Raw genomic sequence first — 18,263 nt, 5'->3', positions numbered from 1 at the left:
GTGAGTTCTTTTGTAGAATATCTTTTAAATCAAAGTGTACTTTAATCTCTTTGAGGCCTTGACTCAAATGTCTTCTTTCTTCCTCATATCTCTCACAATGCAATATGACATGCTCCACCGTTTCCTCTTGTCCACACATAAGCGGAGTGAAAATGTCTGATTGTCATAACATAAATCATCCTTGAATGCTTAAAAGCCATGGTTGAAGAAAATATCGGTAAACAAAAACTTACTTGTTTACTAATAGTTTAGTTCAAAGTCTTTTTATTGGTATTCTATACAAAATCCAATAAATCACAGAAATAATTGTATAAACAAATTATATCTCCCCCTCCCATCCCTATAACAATATTACTGCACCATTAAATAAGCAGAACTAATTTCATAAACAATTACATTCATATATATACAAATAAATTAAATCCGATAGAAACATAAACGAAACATATACAAAAGAAAGAAAAAAAAGGAAAAAGGAAAGGACCGAAAACACAAAAAAAATAAGTAAATTAAAAATAATAATAATAAAAATAATAATAATAATAATAATAATAATAATAATAATAATAATAATAATAATAAATCGGTAAACAATTTGATTTTCGTGCCTGTAGCTGAGTTTTTTTTAAGTTGTCTTCGTAACAGTTATCTTGCCATGTGTATTATCTTTGACTCTTTGATTGCCTCATATCCGCTCTTTAACGTGATTGGCTGGTTATCCCGGAAGCGCGTTTCCTTTGAATGTGTCTGGCGATTTCATTGGTCCGTTTCAAGACTTTTAAATTCCAAACGGCTGTCGCCCGCAGACAGACTAGGCGAGGGGTTTTCAAAAAGCTCACCAGACCAGTCATCCCTCTGGTCACGCTGCTGCTGCTGTTGGCGTTTCTTTGGCGAAAGACGTTGTAATTTTGGGCCAACTGCATCTGTTTTTTCGAGGTAAGTGAATATAGGATGATAATATGTTAGTTTACGCCTCTGTTGCCAAGACTTTCCCTTTAGTTTTACTTTAACGGCTAAACATTAGTCTAACGTCGGGTGTTACCATTGGTAACGTTAGTTTGCTTTTATGATGAACTGCTAGTTAACGTTCGGTAGGTGACCGTTAATGAATTCAAACGTTATGGGTTGAACGTTAACGTTGGTATCACTTAAGAGAAGTAACGGATGGATGACGTCATTAAAACAAAGGAGTGATGCATAAAAACCATGTGTGGACGTGTGAAGGAAAATATTGGGTTTCAACATGTTCTTTGCCTTCAGCTCCAGATAATTTGCATGCAAACATTTATACTTCAGCATATAGCCAAATGTAATGTATTTAGGAGCAATATTTAAAATATATATATATATATATATATATATATTTTTTAAATAATATGTTTATTGGGTTTTCTTATTTTCACAAACACAACAATAAGAATAATAATAATAAAAAAACAAAAAACAAACAAACACTGGTACAGCTCAGATCAAAAAATGTATGTAGGTCATAGGAAATAGTCCATGGTGCAGGGAAGTAACAGGTTAAATGAGTTCATGTTCAAGAGACTCCTTGTAAGATAATAAGGAAGAGAGTTCAGGTCCAATATAATTCAGAAAGGGCTGCCAGATATTGTAGAACTGATCTACTATGGCATGTACAATATTTGTAAGATATTCCAAAGGGACCATCTCAAATATGACTTTACGCCAGCCTTGAACAGAGGGTTTCTTATCACTAATCCACTGTAGTAATATACTTTTTCTAGCAGCAAATGTAAGAATGTTATATAACCTTTTGTTGGCTGCAGTAGTTATAGATGTTATAGTTGACATTTGTGTGCTTGCTACTCAAATTCACCACATTTATCAACATTAAAATCATCCTTTATAGTCCAACTTGAATTAAAGCAAGTTAAAAATTGAAAGTCAGTTGGAAAATGGGCATTTCACCAATAATGCTTGAATAAAGCTTTTTCACAGCAGACATTTTGGCATGTGATAGCATGAAAAGCAAAGGTCCTTAATAACATTAACAATGGCTGCATAGAGTTAAGCTTAGTCACTTCCAGGGCCCTTGCACCCTTAAAGAAGCAGTGGGTCGAAATGGAGCGAAAATGATTAAAAGTTATTTTTTATAAATGTAATAATAACTATATCCTGACAGTAGTGCATGAGACCGGTAATCTGAAAAAAAAAAAATCATGTGCCTAACTTGTCTTTTTATATCAAACCACTTTAACTTTAGCCAAAGTTCACACTTCCTGGCTCTACAGCCTGAACAATACTACATTTTCCAAAGCTTAATACATCAGCTGCATTGATAATGGTACTGATTAAAAATAAATAGGTAATGTTGTATTGGTAGATAGTAATTTAGATTTTGATGTACTGAACTGGGACTTTATACAGTTGAAAAATGAACCTGTTAGTGCTCTCTGGTGGACAAACTATGTAATGGCAGCACTGTTTCTACCTCAAACATTTTTGGCATTGCTGTGTTACATTTTCATGTTGGCCAACATGTACACTAGATGCCAACATATATCAGCAATACGCTAATATTTGCTGTTTAGCAACTGTTAAGGTCACTAATTTTATCTTCTATCTTTTTATAATGTGTTTTTTCTCTGGTTTTATATTCCATCTTAAGTTTTTATGTCCATTTTCATATGAAGTACTCAGTGCATGTAATTTCTTTAATGTTAAGCACTTTGAGCTGCATTTCTTGTATGAAAAGTGCTATACAAATAAAGTTTATTATTATATCTGCCGACAGATCGGCCTGGCACACAGCATCATTGCATGGTTCAGTTTTTTTTCTCTTTAATTTTCCACCTTTTAGGAAGGAGTATATTATAATAATTATAGGCACGTGCCAACCATAATTCACCAACAGAATTCAATTGGCGGAGTCACATTTGTCTTGATTCTGCTGTTAACTTTGTGCCATCTTTCTCTGTTCAGATCCTTTTTACACACATCAGTAAACCCCACGACCAAAAGTGTCTTATCAACTGGATGCAGCTTTCAGGATGACGCCTCCCTCAGAGTGTCGTCAGATCGTTCCAGCCCCCTTACAGTTTATCTCTCTGCTTTTACAGGATGAGTTCTGTTGATGTGAATGATGAGAATCGTGGGGTCTGCCCTGGAGGAAAGCAGAACAGCTCGATTAATGACATTTTTGCCCTGGATCAGCCAACTGGGAGGCCCTCCATCCTGCGTCAGACAGAGAACCTGCCCAGCAAGACGGTGCCAAAGGCGGCGAAGGTACAGAACCAGCTTGCCTTTTTTAGATGTTGTGTCCCCTTTCTCATTTTGATTCTTTACACACACCGTAATGACACAAATGATATACACACATAGCTCCACACAACTTTAAACAGACTGTAATCAAACAAAAAACAGAACACTTGTGTTGGTGGACAAAGCTACAAGACAGTTTCAGACATGTTTCTAGCACACATTTGCAAAGTATACTAACTTGTTTTACGTATGACTATCGTGAAATGGATGGCTATTACCTTCCTATTAATTTTTTCTGTATATAATTTAGTATCCAGAAGGTAACATTTACAGTACTGATCAAATTGCTTGTGTGTAGGTTTGTTTTCAGACTCCGAGAAGAGACCCTGTGACTAGAAGAATTGTTTCTCCCACCAAGTCTGTCAAGATGACAAGCGTGGACGAGTGTACAAAAGCAATGGAGTCCTTAAATTTGGATAAATTAAAGTAAGTAACATTTCTCATACTACAACGTGAATCCAATTAAATGACCAATCCATTTAAGTAACAAAGTCCGTTTTGTTTTTTAGTACTTTATTGCAAGATGCCACTGGTGAACCCAAACAAGGTAATTCATCCAACATACAATACGTTTTAGTTTTTTTTCCTTGAATGTCTCTGAATGCTGAAAAAATTGATTTTCTCCTTGAATTTTCTACAGAAGTGTCCTCCTACCCTGATGATGACATGCCGATACAAAGCAAAGGAGGCTACAAGTTTGATTTTGACAACCTTGACGCTATCAATCCATTTCTGGGTTCTGTTACGACGGTCCTGTCTCCTGCGAGGCCCGCTGTAGAAAACCCTCCTACAGAATCTCAACATACAAAACCAGAGAGTACCTTGGAGGAGCCGACCAAAATAGAATCTGCACTAGACGATACACTTCCATACATCCTGTCTGTGGAAAACTCACTGGTTGACGTCTCCGCCAACATCAGCTCCACAGACAGCAGCGTGATCACGTTTAAGTTCCCAGCGGTCGAGGAACAAGATTCATGCCCTGCCACGCCTGATGAAAAACAACCTGCTCAAATGTCTCCAAATGTTGATCAAGACAAAGTGTCAGGGAGTTTTGTGGAAGATGCTCCACTGCCAACGAAAGGTGCTTACAACTTTGATTTTGACAACCTTGATGCTGTCGATCCTTTCCAAACCGGTGGCTCTAAAATCCAGAATTCCCCTGTCCTTGGGAGAAAGGTGCCAGACATTACACCACCTGTTGAGGAGACGCAGATAAAGGAAATTAAACCCACAGATGTTGTCGACGTACCTGAGGTGGCTCAAGAGACGCTGGCACCAGTTGACGTCTGCACCGACAACACCTCCACCGAGAGCGTCCCAGCGGTCGAGGAAAAAGATTCATGCACTGCCACGCCTGATGAAAAACAATCTGCTAAAATGTCTCCAAATGTTGAGCAGAACAAAGTGTCAGGGAGTTTTGTGGAAGATGCTCCACTGCCAGCGAAAGGTGCTTACACCTTGGATTTTGACAACCTTCATGCTGTCGATCCTTTCCAAACCGGTGGCTCTAAAATCCAGAATTCCCCTGTCCTTGGGAAAAAGGTGCCAGACATTACACCACCTGTTGAGGAGACGCAGATAAAGGAAATTAAACCCACAAATGTTGTTGACGTACCTGAGATGGCTCAAGAGGAGCTGGCACCAGTTGACGTCTGCACCGACAACACCTCCACCGAGAGCGTCCCAGCGGTCGAGGAAAAAGATTCATGCACTGCCATGCCTGATGAAAAACCACCTGCTAAAATGTCTCCAAACGCTGATCAGAACAAAGTGTCAGGGAGTTTTGTGGAAGATGCTCCACTGCCAGCGAAAGGTGCTTACACCTTGGATTTTGACAACCTTGATGCTGTCGATCCTTTCCAAACCGGTGGCTCTAAAATCAAGAATTCCCCTGAGCTCGGGAGAAAGGTGCCAGACATTGAACCACCTGTTGAGGAGACACAGATAAAGGAAAATAAACCCACAAATATTGTTGAAGAGGCACCTGTTCAGCCTGAGATGAAACTCATAGCTGCCGTGGCCCCAATTTCAGCTAGTGCAGCCAAAACTTCAGCTGCTGAATCCACCTCCCAGCCAGCCGATGCCCCGATCAAGGAAGGACCAGTCAAACTTGAGTTCAATTTCGATGATGGCGGCGAGGTCAACCGGAAACCGGCACCCAAGAAATTTGGCAAAAGGCCAGCTGGTGTAAAACCTAAAGCGGGAAAGCCGGCGGGTGACGTCAAACCACCAAAAGAGGCTCCAGCGAAGCCCGATGTCAGCGATGTTGATGATGTTCCGGTTCCCAAAGGGTCTTACTCATTTGACCTTGACAAGTTCGATGACCCAAACTTCAATCCCTTTGGCACAACGGCAAACATGAGCAACAAATCCGGCCCTGTGCTCACGGAAACGTTGATTCCAGAGCAACCGGAGAAGCCTGTGGAAAAGGAAGCTGTACCATCAGCATGGTATGTTTACCTTTTTTATAGGAGTGTATCAAGCTTTTATTTACAGTAGACACTTAATTTATAGTTTGTATGCTTTTGCCCTCTGTAGCGATGGAGAGAGTGTCCCAGCTGCAGCAGAACCCAACCCTGGAGCGCTGAGAGAAGTAATGCAGTTTCATACAATCCCAATCCATATTCCCACGGAGAGTCTTCCTGAGCAGAAGTCACAGACCGCCATGTCAGAGTTCAATGACGAGTTTGTTCCTGGAAGTCTGTGTAAGTAAACGTTGGACGTAACTCTATTTCGTCTAATTTCCACAAGGATCTCTGAATTTTGCTGTTGATTTAACCTGGAGTTTTAGAGCTGGTCTAAAAAAAAAAAGAGTTGGGGATCAACTAGTTTGGTGTGTGTGATTACATTGAAGTTAAATTACTTATTACATCATTAAATGGAAAGCTCTTTTTGACGTTAACCTATGATCTCTATCTCTAGTCATGGCCAATGACTTTGATGGACAAATGGATTACCTTGAACAGTTTGGGTCCAGCAATGTAAGTACTTACTTCACGTATGTTAAATGACTCAACTTTTGACTGTAAGTGCATGAGTTAAACATTTAAAATGTTAAATCATTTTGTCTGTCAACAGTTCAAGGAATCTGCATTGAGGAAACAATCCTTGTACCTTAAATTTGACCCCCTCCTGAGAGAGAGCCCCAAGAAGCCTGCAGGCCCGGCCGCTCAGACCAACGTCCCTCGCCCCGCTGCCTTCGTCTCACGGTATGACGTACTTCTGTTTCCACTCACTCTTGATTGCTGCCGTCACTGGACATTAGAGCTGAATTTGTTCCGCGTTGGATATCCTGTTCAACTAAATGAGATCTGTCAGAAATGTTAACCACTTTGACCACTTCACAAGTCAGCTTTTTTTCTCCTCAACTCAGGCTTGAGACTCCACAGATGGCAGAAAACACTTCAAGTGGACCACAAAAGGATGATTTCAAACTGTTTGATGCTACAGCACCTCCTTCAATCCTGGCGGACCTCGTCCCTCCTTTCATTCAGCCAGCAAACACGGAGGATGCCATCATTGAGATGCTGAAGTACAGTCAGAAAGACATGGATGCAGCCATCGCCAGGGTCCAGGCAGAAGTATGCCCTGCTCAATGTTTTGTGATTTGACGAATGACAGCAATGGAAGAGGTTTTGCATCTGAAGTCCCTTTGTTTGGGTCTATGTGATGAATACAGACTAAAAAAAAACACACTAGTCTGTGTTGATGGCGTTGTTTTCCATAAAGATCCCTGGAGCAGTTCAGAGTAATCTGATTCAACCACGGTGCATTCTGGTTCAAACACAAGCATCTAATATCAAAGAAATGTGTTTAACAGGCAAATGTCAATGATTGTTGTTTAGCTTACATGGTTCTCAGTGTCGGCTGAATAGTTTATTTAAAGTCTTACATCATTTACTGAGATCAGTATTCCACAAAAAGTGGGATAATACTTTTTTTTTTTTTAAACATGAGGACTGCATTAGGCACATTATTCAGGTCAGTAGCAATTGTGATCATCAGAAGTCTTAAACCAGCTCCCAAATATATTTTTAATAAATGGTTTTGTACAAATTGGACATTGTAAAACACAAACGATTGCGCAACTTTAAATTAAGTAAAACTAAAGTCGCCCCCTGATTTGAAACGGCTTACAGGTTGGATAAGGCCCTTATACCTAAAGCGTGTATTTTCTCATATAGGCAAAGGAAAAAGAGGAGCAATGGAGTGCAAAGTATAGAAAGATGCTTGACGATGGCCAAGAAATGAGGTAAGCTGTGTTTTTGCTTAATTTAGTTTTTGTCATTTTAATTCAATGTTTCCAGACAGTTGACAACCTTTTTTTTCCCTCTCAACAGGAAAATAATTGCAGAATTTGAGCTCATGATTGCAAAAATGATGGGTAAGTTGATATAAATGATGTACTCGTCACAGTCTTCAGGATTATGGATGTAATGGCGTATTAACGAGAGCTTTAATTTTTCTTGTATTCAGCTGATCAAGAGACGGAGAGGGAGGTGGCTCAGGCGAAGCTCAACGAGGCTCTGCTGGAGAAGGAGCAAGTGGCCAGCGACCTGAACACCATGGAGAGATCTTTCTCCGACCTTTTCAAGAGACTGGAGAAGTACAAGGATGTGGTTGAGGGCTACAAAAAGGTTAGAAAACACAAACACCTGCCCTGTTATAAACCACAAATGGATGACATTTCTAGGAGTTCGATTGGTTAATTGTTTTCTGTACCATTCCCATCAGAATGAAGGGACTCTGAAAGCTTGCGCTCAGGACTATCTGGCAAGGATCAAGAAGGAGGAGCAGCGCTACCAGACCCTCAAAGCCCACGCTGAGGAGAAAATTTGCCAGTAAGAAACCTGACTCCGCTGTGATAATAGTGTAAAATGCAATACTTACAGAGATGTCTGACTGACCATTTGTTGTTCTTCTCCAGAGCAAATGAAGGGATCGCTGAGGTGCGGTCCAAGAACAAGTCGGAGGTATCTGCACTTCAAGTCCAGCTGCGGCGGGAGCAAATGAAGGTGCAGTCACTGGAGAAGAGCCTGGACCAGAAGGTGAGTGAATTAGATGGTGTGTTATTTGCAGATATATTGAAGACAAGACATAAAATATTATCTTCATATTTATCTTGGTTTTGCAGGTGAAGGAGGCTGAAGAGCTCACCAAACTGTGTGACGAACTTATCAGCAACGTCCAGAAGGGTTGAGCTCTTGTGTTAATACTGTATATATGTTCTGTTTCTTTGTCGGTGTCCAGATCATTTTCTTGTTGTTTGTCTTTGTCAATGTTCTTATAATACTGTAAAATTAATAAAGAAGATTTACAAATTTAATAACCACTGGACTAATGTCTTTAATTTCTGCATGACTCCAAACCACTAGGGGGCAGTCTTTGCCTTTTATAATGATTTGAATCTTGTCATCTGGGTTTTGGATTTGAATCATTGTTTATGGATATGGAACATGGCTGTTTGAAGCCTAAAAAAAAAGTTATGTTCAGTGCATGAATTTCTACTTTAAAACACAGACACAAAGCCAGTCAGTGCACTCAGCCCTCTCATCTGTCTGGAGCCAGAGCTCATCCCCATCCTGTAATGCTTACAACAAAACAAGAGCTCACCTGATACAATGCTCCCCTTCTTTCCTGAGCAATCACAGGGTCCTGTCACATCACTCCCAGAGGCAGGACAATGCACTTCCTAAACGGTGAAAGGAAATCCTACCTAGATTGGAGTTGAATGAGGTGGTAGTGCGGACCAGGGGGGGAGGCGGAGAGGGTCGAGTCACTTAAATGGGGAAAAGATGCTGGTCACTCGGTGTAGTCTTGCAGGGGCCATCACTCATCTAAAAAGGACTGTGAGACTGCTCTTGTGTCTGTATCTATTCATCCCAGCAGCTTGGTCCCTCTGCTGGCTGCCCTCTGTGTCACCCTCAGCAGACACTTCAACTCGCTCAAAGGGAGAAAGCTGACCTGTCTGTACCCGGCCTGCATGTTGTAGGCCTTCGTTAATAAGCGCAGCCTTTTGAAGAATATTCACTGCTTGAACAAATGTATTAACCTTCGTGAGAGGCATGTGACTAATTTGTTTCAGGTCATTTAATCAAACTACCAAACCATCAAACTTTATATGATTTTTAGTTTTTGAGCTTTGAACAGGATACATCATACAAGATTGTCAAATATAACCAATTAACATACAGAAATATCTAAATATTGGCATGAACTAAATGTGATTAAACTGGGTGACAAAGTACTGAAAATGTACTATACACGACAGTATACTTTAATAACATTACATAGATATGTAAAACGCCTTACTCTGAAAAATAAACTTTTGATACATTTTTTTTTTTTAGCAAAATAAATTAAATATTCATGACTCGGTTTGATTATAAATGACTACAGCTTCATACACTGTGGGTGGATACGGTGGCATCCTCTGCAACATGCTACTGACTGATGATGGGAACCTACCATAAAAAAATGATAATGAAGACCGATTCAGTTAACATGGAAACACAATTCTCTCATCCCTTGCAGTCTCAGGCAAGGTTTGCATGCCATAAAAACTCACCAGTCTACTCTCGATCACTTTTACAAGAGATCAAAAGTGAGGGATGGAGGAAGGTAATATAAAGGATAGTGGTCAGCATTCCAAACATTATGCATTTTTAACAAACAAAAGGACTACCTGAGTAGGGCACAAAACCAGCCCTTTTGTAAATCTTGAGTACCATTTCCGTCTTCATTACCAGGCAGAACATACGGAGAACCTGCGCTCCAACAGCTGAATAAGTGAAAGGTAAAACCTAACCTCCATTTTCAGCTACACCTCAAGTAGGAAAATGCAAAATTCTGCTGCTGAGGAAAGCCTTTCAGCTGGCCTGAATAGCTGCGATAAAACTCACACGCAAAAATGTCCTTGTCCTTTTTGTATTAAGTGCACAACAAGGATTAATGGATTTTAGTGGTGTGAGAATCTGTAAAAAAATAAGCACCAAATATGGAAGTTTGGATGTAAAAACACGAGGTGTGTATCACTGGCCACTTTTTTTTTTTCCCCACATGCACACTCTCCCAACAATCTCCAGCGATGAGAAGAGTCTTTAATAATGCCAGGTGAATGTCGCTCAGGAGCTGCTGTTTCAGTCCAGAGCTCATTGTCCGTCTGAGGTACTGGAGCAGTTAGTGGGGGATGTTTGGCACGCGGGCTAACACTGAAAATGAATGTGTTGATGCTGATGTACTTTCCCGTCCACGTGGGAGTGAGTGTGTGTGTGAATGTCAGTGTAGATTTTGGGGTAGATTTTAGGGGGGATTGTTGGTCCTCCCTGGGCGAGGAGGAGCTGCTGCTGCGCCAGGTACTCCTCGTAGTTCATGGAGCTCATGCAGTCTTTCTCTGGGCTGGAGGAGCCGGAGGACGCGGCCACGCAGCCCCGGTCCCGCTCTCGATACGGCAGCCGGTGGGAGCTCTGCAGTACCTGCGAAGACGCAGCTGGGGCGCTGGGAGGGGGACAGTGCTTTCTGCTCTGGCAGAACCACAGCAGCACTGTGCCAAAGATGAACACTATTCCAGCAGGGATGCCAATGATGACGGGCCAGGGGAGGGAGCTGGAGGTTGGCGAGAACATGGGCATGATGGGAGGCTTCGTGTCTGCAAAAGAAGAGGGCCAACATGAAATCAAAACAGGTTTCCAGCTCTTCAATGTTGCCAAGAGATTGCTGCTAAAGTGCTTAAGGCCTGAAACAAATGATCATTTTCATGATCAATTCATTTGTTGATTATACTTTTGATTCAGCATTTAGTCAATAAAAGGTCTGAACAGTCTAAAACCCTTTGAACTGAGACGGGTTCCACAGTTAGGTCATGACTGAGGAAGACCATGAGATGCCACTGACAGCTCTGCAATGAGCTAGTAAGTGGACCTTGAGTTCAATTTTTACAAATCAAATAGAGTCTGTTTGATTTACAGCGATACCGGAAACTGAAAAAACAACCAGATCTTCACATCTCAATCATCTTCAAATCTCACATACTGTTTAAACATACTAAATAACTTGTTACTTGTACAGAAAAATGAAAACTCATCCCTCAAAAAAAGAAGATTGAACAGCTTGACTGACTGTTGAATTTGACGGGTTTTCAACACGTCAGTCCAAAACATGTCAAAAACTGACATAAAACAGGTGACAACGAAACATTTGTGCTCGTTAACATTGCTTTGTTTGCATCTGTCCTCATTAGTACTTGTATGTAACCTAGCTTTCATTTCAGTTTGACATTCCTCTGATGTTATTGTGTGTGTATGTATGTTTGTGTATATACAGTATGTATGTGTGTATGTGCACTAATGCAGATTCCTAAAAATAAACAACCGCATAAAATATACAAACTGATAGCACAGATCCTCGTCCAAGCTGCTGATGTGTTTCTCTGCGGTGTGTTTGTGAGCGGTACACTGTAAACAGACGTTCCCCAGGCCTTACCTGGCAGCACAGTGAGGAAGGCGCTGCGGAAGCTGTATCCCATGGTGTTGGCGCCTAAGCAGATGTACATGCCAGCGTCCTCCTCCTTGGCACGGGTAATGAGCAGCTTGTTGAGGTAGGAGCCGTCGGGTCGCGACCACACCTCCCCCATGGGGAGCACCACGAATCGGTGGTCTCCCACCTCGATGGTGGAGTTGTAGCGACTCTCCTCGTTGGTCTCCACGCGTTTGAGCCACTGAATGACCGGCTTAACGTCACTCCTCACTTTGCACTGGAACGACGTGGTGCCTCCGTAGTCCACCGTCGTGTTGACCGGGTGAGTGCCAGTCAAAATAGGCTTGGAGTTTGTCCTCTCTGCATTGACACACAGAGCAAAACGATCAAAAAACGCACATACACACACACACACACACACACAGAGTTTTTTACATGACAGCCCTTCTGCAGACAGAAGAGGTCTTAGTTGTCCGTACCGTTATTAGCCTCAGGCTTAGAAGTTATAATTGACAGAGAGGCAGGAATACCACATGTAACACAAGAAGTATGTGTGATTAGTTTCCTCTCTTTCTTTGCTCCTGGTTGTACAGCACACATTTCTCATGGGAGGGGGGGGGCAGCGGGTCTGGCAGACAGCTGGGCTTTAATCAGCTCCAGATTGGGTGGAGGGTCTCTGAGTTGAACAGTCTCTCTCTCTTCCCCCCTATGCAAACACCAGGGCACAAGCCCTCAGTCTCAAGGCTGCTTCCTCAATATGCTTCTCATATTCATGATTACACAAGCACATTCATCCATGCAGCACGGACATGAATAAGACCTGTGGATCGCAATCAGACGTCAGGAGAAGGTAGATCAGAGAGAAGATTTTTTAAAGGTTACATTTCTTCCTCGGTCAAAATCAGAGCCACTATTACAGAGGTTACGCTGTTTTAATGTATAAAAGATCAGAAAAAATTATCCATACAAACAGCAGTAATCATTTAAATGAATCACCTCTGCCTTGTTAATATTTCCAGGTGAATATTTCTTATGTGAGCTCAGCCTCTCTGCAGGGATACTCACGTATGACCTCAACTTTATACGTGGCGTTGATTTCCCCGGCCCGATTGGAGACCCTGCAGGTGTATCTGCCGCTGTGCTCCGGCGTCAGGTTCTTCAGACTCAGAGTCCACTTCTTCTGACGGCCCTCGCCGACCTCCTGCTCCGTCAGCGGCCTGTCGTCCTTCAGCCACACAATGTCCGGTCGAGGGTTTCCGCTGGCCGTGCATTTGAGCCGCACTGAGCTGCCAACGGGACGAGCTATCACCCGTTTTCTCATCTTAGCGGGCTGGGTGAAGCGGGGACGCACTTTACGGGACAGAGGAGGAAACATCATCAGTGGATACATGACAAAATGTTTAGCTGTGATTTGTAGTAAATAGGATAAAACATGCAGAACCACTGGTATGGTCTGGTTAATTCACCACTTCACCATTGATAGCATGCCAACAGAGCTCTTACCAAGTTTTTCTGACAAGCCATCAATGCCCAGGTCAGCTTCTGCTCCCCCAGCCGCTCCGGGTCCAGTTTTATCAGAACCTGAGTCATCTGTTAACACAGCAGGACAACAGTTAGTCAACAGCTGAGTCAAACAACCAGGTGCATGTAGGCGTCTGTATCATGCATTGACATTAATCTGAAGCATTAAACTGTAATTTAGTGTCAACTTCATGCTTCTTAAATCAGTAGAAATGCATTTTTCATGTATTGTATGGCAACATTAAAGTGTCCAGTGTGTAGGATCTGCGGTGAGGTGAGGAGATTGTAGCCAACTGAAGCCTCTCCCGTGTGCTAAGCATGTTGGAGAGCTACGGTGGCCGACACGAAAACGCAAATGGCTCTATTTGGAGCCATTTGGAGGCGATGCCAGTGCGTAGAGTGTGTGTGTGTACGTGGGAAGTGAGTGTTGAAGCAAGAGAGAGAGAGCGGCGGCGACGGAAGCAACTATCTTATCGACTCTGGACCAAGCAGGAAAAGTTAACAGTGTTTGTTTTGTCCGTTCTGGGCTACTGTAGAAACATGGCGGTGCAACATGGCGAACTCTGAAGAGGACCCGCTCCCTATGTAGATATAAACGGCTCATTCTAAGGAAACGAAAACACAACGATTCTTATGTTCAGGGGATTATACACTAAAGAAATCCTACTTCTTAATATTATATTCCATTTCTGCCAGTAGATCCTAATTGTTACACACTGCCCCTTTAAGGGCAATACTCACTATAGTATTGTAGGTATATTTCTACTTTTAAAGCCTGTATTAACTTTCCATTAGAGTCTCACTCTTAACTGTTAACAGCGTCACCATCACAGCTCTTATGGCATCGACCCAACACCAAACAGGCCCAGCAGAGTGTTCTTGGCTCTATTGGAGTAAATTTAGCATTTATAGATAGGCTACACTGAGCGGAGTGCACGCTCGGGTCATACTCTGCAGCATTTCGATGTAATATGATCAGTTTTCATAAGCCTAGTTCCAGGAGACAGCTGTGGAGTTTATGTCATTGGCTGACATCATGCAGCGGAGCTAAGACAGGGCTTAGAGGAAAATATAATGAGTGAAACCTAATCGACAGCTTGTGATGCGTATCGACTTTTCGAGTTAAGCATTGATGAATTAACGGAACAGATCGGGTTCTTCGCCAATATCTGCCACTCTGTGCAGGAAGAGACATTATGCAGATGATTATTGAAGAAGGGTTGCTGTTAAATGATTTCATATGATACTATTGAGCTTTCACTACACATTAGATATAGTCTTTTCTAACAAACTTACCAACCGTAAGTCAAAGGGAAAGATAGACACAATATCACAGGTAAACTGTAATGCAAAATGGAGAAAACTACCAAACAGTTCTGTACCTTTTGTACCTATTTCTGATTTTGAGTTCAGTGCAGCCTCAAGTTGGCTTTTTCTAGCTGCAGTTTGGCACACTTGATTCCCTCTCAGGGCTTGATTGGGTCAGGTAAAGAGGCCAGATGTGACTTCTAACCCCCTGGTTCTGCCTCCCTCAGAGTCCCCCCGAAACCCTCAAAGCTCTCTAGGGTTCTCTGGGTACAAACCCTCCTTTGTTTGTCCCCTGCAGCACCAAGCCCAGCCATGATGTCATGGCTATTTGAAGGGGTTTAACTGGCCAACTATAATAACCCATTCCTTTAAAAAAACAGCCTCCACTGGAAGAAATATTTCTCTGTTGCTCACTTGGGCTCTCCACATTCCTCCCGGTTCCTGAACCTCCCAATCCAAACAGAACACGGTCCCACACTGCCGGGGTTTTCTTTTTGACTTTTTTTTTTTCCTGAATCTATTTCCTCTCTACTTTTAGGCAATTCTAGGGAACAATGGTGCCCTTTATATGTCTGTCCTGTTAAAGCTATTCCTTGCCCCTATTGTCTTCACACAATATTGGCTCACTAGACTGCAGACAGGGGCAAGGTACGACATATCACGGCTGCCATATGATTGTTATTTTTGGAAGATTGAAAAATGAAATAATCAATAAATGAGGAGTGACTGAGAGGCCCGTTCTTGTGTACTCTGAAAGGTAAGTAAAAGCTGCAACTTATTATGAAATCAGTGATCAAACAGCATATACTTTATGCACTGTATGAAATCAAAGCTTCGTTATGTAAACGGAAATTCAATCAGAAGAGTCATGATTCAAGTGCACGCTCACGCAAGTGAAAGTATCAAATTGTTTAAAATGCAATCAGCGTCCTTCCATACAACTTAAATCCATTCATGGTCTCGCTACAGTGTTTAGGGTCTGACGCCATCCCCTCCCACTTCATTCACAAATCCAGCCACAGGAAACAGGTCACTACACTCTCTCTCTCTCGGCTGGCCTCCTGTGCCAGCTGAAGCACAGGAAAAGGCCGGATGATTTGAGGTCACAATGAGCTCCAGATGTTGTTGGGGACATTGTAATGTCCAGGGAAAGTTATGCGCAGTGGCCTTGCATCACACGCTGGAAATCTCCAAACAGCTACCACATGTGATCAGTCACACACGGGGCAGTTTATCCAGCAGTTGGCCTGACAACGTCTCCAGAGAGGAGCGAAATGAAAAATGTGCCGCGAGAGCCAAAAGCGCCATGTAGAAATAATGAGCGCCGCCAGCCCTGTATTAGCCCTGTAATATATTATCTGTGCAGACATAAACATTAAAATCCAATCCTGTAAATGTTAATATGACAATCCCATGTTAATGCTAATATGAAGCCTGCTGCAGACTGAGCAGCTGAGGACGGAGAGGTTGCTGCATGCGTCGGTCTGTCCTGGTGGGGGTGATGCGGCCAGTTGTCAAGAGACCACCCTAAACAGGGCCCAAACAGCCAGCTGGAGGGATTGAGGAGGCGCCATGTTGCACTGACTGACCAGATTCTTCAGATAGCTCAGGGGAGGACAGGCTGTCCGCTGGCAGATGGGAGGAGGGATATCTCTCCAGCTGAAGTGGAACCCCCCTCCTCCTCCTCCTCCTCCTCCTCCTCACATCACCCTGCAAAACCCCTCACTCTCTCAAGTCTTCGCTGTCTCTTTATCTTACTGTCTTTCTTCAGCTTGGCTCCTCTGCTGGGTCCCAGCAGCAATGTATAAAAAGTTATGCTCTCCACGTTGGGCCTTGAACTTGAACAGCTGCCAGGACCCCTCTCCCCTGACCGGCAACCATAACCGACTGCAGTTACTTTTTCACTCTGTGATCCAGTAAAAATAATAAACTCTCATGATGGATACTGTGTGTGGAGCTATGCTGGGAGTTACCGCTCATTTACAGTATTTCAGATAAATAATCTCTCTCCTCTGATCTTTCTGAGCAACACAGTGAGCCTCCAAGCAGGTCACTACAGCATGCAACTGAACGCAAACAATTAGGTGATTCAACGTTAATGGAAAGTGTTGCTCATGATAATTGCAGACTATTTGGCTGTATTAAGCTGACTTCAATCCTGGAAGTATTTTGACAATGAGGCCCCCTAATCTTTGTGGCAAAAAGGCACCCAGAATGCAATGCAGCTCTGATGGAACAATTATCTAGAAAAACAAACGCTGTGGTGATGGCCCGCCAGTGCCTAATGGGATGATGGACAAGAGGGGAGAAAGAGGGGAGGGGGTGCTCTTGTGAGTTGCAGACTGGCTGCTGAGTGTTTAGAGTCGGACTGTCATGCACTCACCACCCCCAGAGGACAACTAGGAAATGGAACAAACCAGATCAGGATTAAGTCAGGCCAGAAAGTCTCTAGGTAACTCCATAAAGGGCAAAAACACTGATAAAAATCTCATGGATATATGCTTCCAAGAAAGACTTATGATTGAACTTCCAATGGTATTTTTTTCCTAATGTAATCGCTGAGTGGGAGCAACGCATGCGTTCAGGTTGAACTGATCTCCCGGCGATCCCTGTCAGCTTCATCACATCAGTCTTAAACGGTCCTCATTGAAGTCTTCATTCGCACTCAGGCGCACTGCAGCAGAAGCCAAAAACCAGACAAATGATCTGTCACATAAACACACCGCAGGGAAAACATTGTTATCTATCACCGAGATGAATTGGCTAATTGTGTCTCCTGTATGTCTGTGTGTGTGTGTGTGTGTGTGTGTGTGTGTGTGTGTGTGTGTGTGTGTGTGAGTGCAGGTAGGTGGCTTTAATTTATCAAAATCATCATTCGATATCTCCCAGCTTTAAATCAATACTTAATCCAAAAGCAAATTCCATGTGCATGTACAGTATTTATTTAAATAAATAAGCTGTCTCACATATCTCTCACACACACACAGACCGTTTTACCCTTATTTGTATTTGCGAAAGCTCTTTCTCAGCTTACAAAGGCCTCTAAGAATGTCACAGCACAGACTTATTTCTATTCCTCCTCGGGATGAAATAATGAATTACATCATTAGACAGTGATGAAGTCTTTTCTCTGAAGCATCTTTTTCAGAATCTGAACAACAACAACAGTCTCTCTAGTTGATTTTGTAGGTATTATTCAATCTCTTTAAAAGTTGAGAGTCAAAGTACCCTGTTTGGATTCAGCATATTTACAGGTACAGGTCGACAGAAGCACAGCAGAAATCAGGTCTCTATTTCTGAACAGGCCTAAATTTTGCTTAATAACAACAATAACTTACAACAACACCAGAGAGTGTGATAGCATCATGTGCTAGTCATGAACATGCTTTTTCAATGTAATGTTTTAAAGGTACAGTGTGTAGGGTTTAGCGGCATCTAGTGGTGTGGTTGCAGATTGCAACCAACTGAGTACTCTTCCGCTTACTCCTGCCTTTCAAGACTGCGGTAACGTTCGCCTCGCCGTTTGCCTCACTCATCCTAACCATAATAACACTACTTTAGGAGTAACGGAAGTCAGGCGGCAGCTGGTGGTACCACGGTTTTGCACTCTACGGCTAAAGTTACAGCAGTTTCACAAGCCTGTCGGAGAACTACGGTGGCCTTCAGGTAAC

The 18,263-nt window shown here is 42.5% G+C and overlaps 2 protein-coding genes across 2 annotated transcripts in view; one reads left to right on the top strand and one right to left on the bottom strand.

The window, feature by feature from the left end:
• The first annotated feature begins 804 nt into the window (after positions 1-804).
• Positions 805-8,617, top strand: tacc3 (transforming, acidic coiled-coil containing protein 3). Its single transcript, XM_037747111.1, has 15 exons — positions 805-936; positions 3,084-3,249; positions 3,584-3,711; positions 3,795-3,832; positions 3,926-5,738; positions 5,827-5,993; positions 6,211-6,269; positions 6,367-6,497; positions 6,662-6,869; positions 7,473-7,540; positions 7,629-7,672; positions 7,765-7,925; positions 8,023-8,129; positions 8,216-8,336; positions 8,423-8,617. Exons 2-15 carry the CDS (start codon positions 3,085-3,087, stop codon positions 8,486-8,488), a joined length of 3,276 nt encoding a protein of 1,091 aa, XP_037603039.1. The 5' UTR covers positions 805-936; position 3,084; the 3' UTR covers positions 8,489-8,617.
• Positions 8,618-9,363: 746 nt separating this feature from the next.
• The window catches only part of LOC119474938 (fibroblast growth factor receptor-like 1), a 31,288-nt gene continuing 22,388 nt past the window's right edge, over positions 9,364-18,263 (bottom strand). Inside the window, exons 4-7 of the mRNA XM_037747317.1 lie at positions 13,267-13,353; positions 12,829-13,113; positions 11,770-12,123; positions 9,364-10,936 (exon numbers count right to left, since the gene is read on the bottom strand). Of these exons, the coding sequence (XP_037603245.1) occupies positions 10,494-10,936; positions 11,770-12,123; positions 12,829-13,113; positions 13,267-13,353 (1,169 nt within the window). The 3' untranslated portion in view covers positions 9,364-10,493. The remainder of the gene's footprint in view (positions 10,937-11,769; positions 12,124-12,828; positions 13,114-13,266; positions 13,354-18,263) is intronic.

The sequence above is a fragment of the Sebastes umbrosus genome, chromosome 16 (assembly GCF_015220745.1).
Source record: "Sebastes umbrosus isolate fSebUmb1 chromosome 16, fSebUmb1.pri, whole genome shotgun sequence".
In the NCBI taxonomy this organism is placed as follows: Eukaryota; Metazoa; Chordata; class Actinopteri; order Perciformes; family Sebastidae; genus Sebastes; species Sebastes umbrosus.
Note: the sequence above shows the minus strand (reverse complement) of the source record. Positions and strands in the feature narration are given on the sequence as shown.

Bases quoted from the DNA above. Each gene is read 5' to 3' on its own strand.
- tacc3 (XM_037747111.1), top strand. From the start codon at position 3,085: ATGAGTTCTGTTGATGTGAATGATGAGAATCGTGGGGTCTGCCCTGGA. The intron at 3,712-3,794 runs GTAAGTAACATT...TTTGTTTTTTAG, and splicing joins TTAAATTTGGATAAATTAAA to TACTTTATTGCAAGATGCCA. The intron at 6,870-7,472 runs GTATGCCCTGCT...TTTCTCATATAG, and splicing joins TCGCCAGGGTCCAGGCAGAA to GCAAAGGAAAAAGAGGAGCA.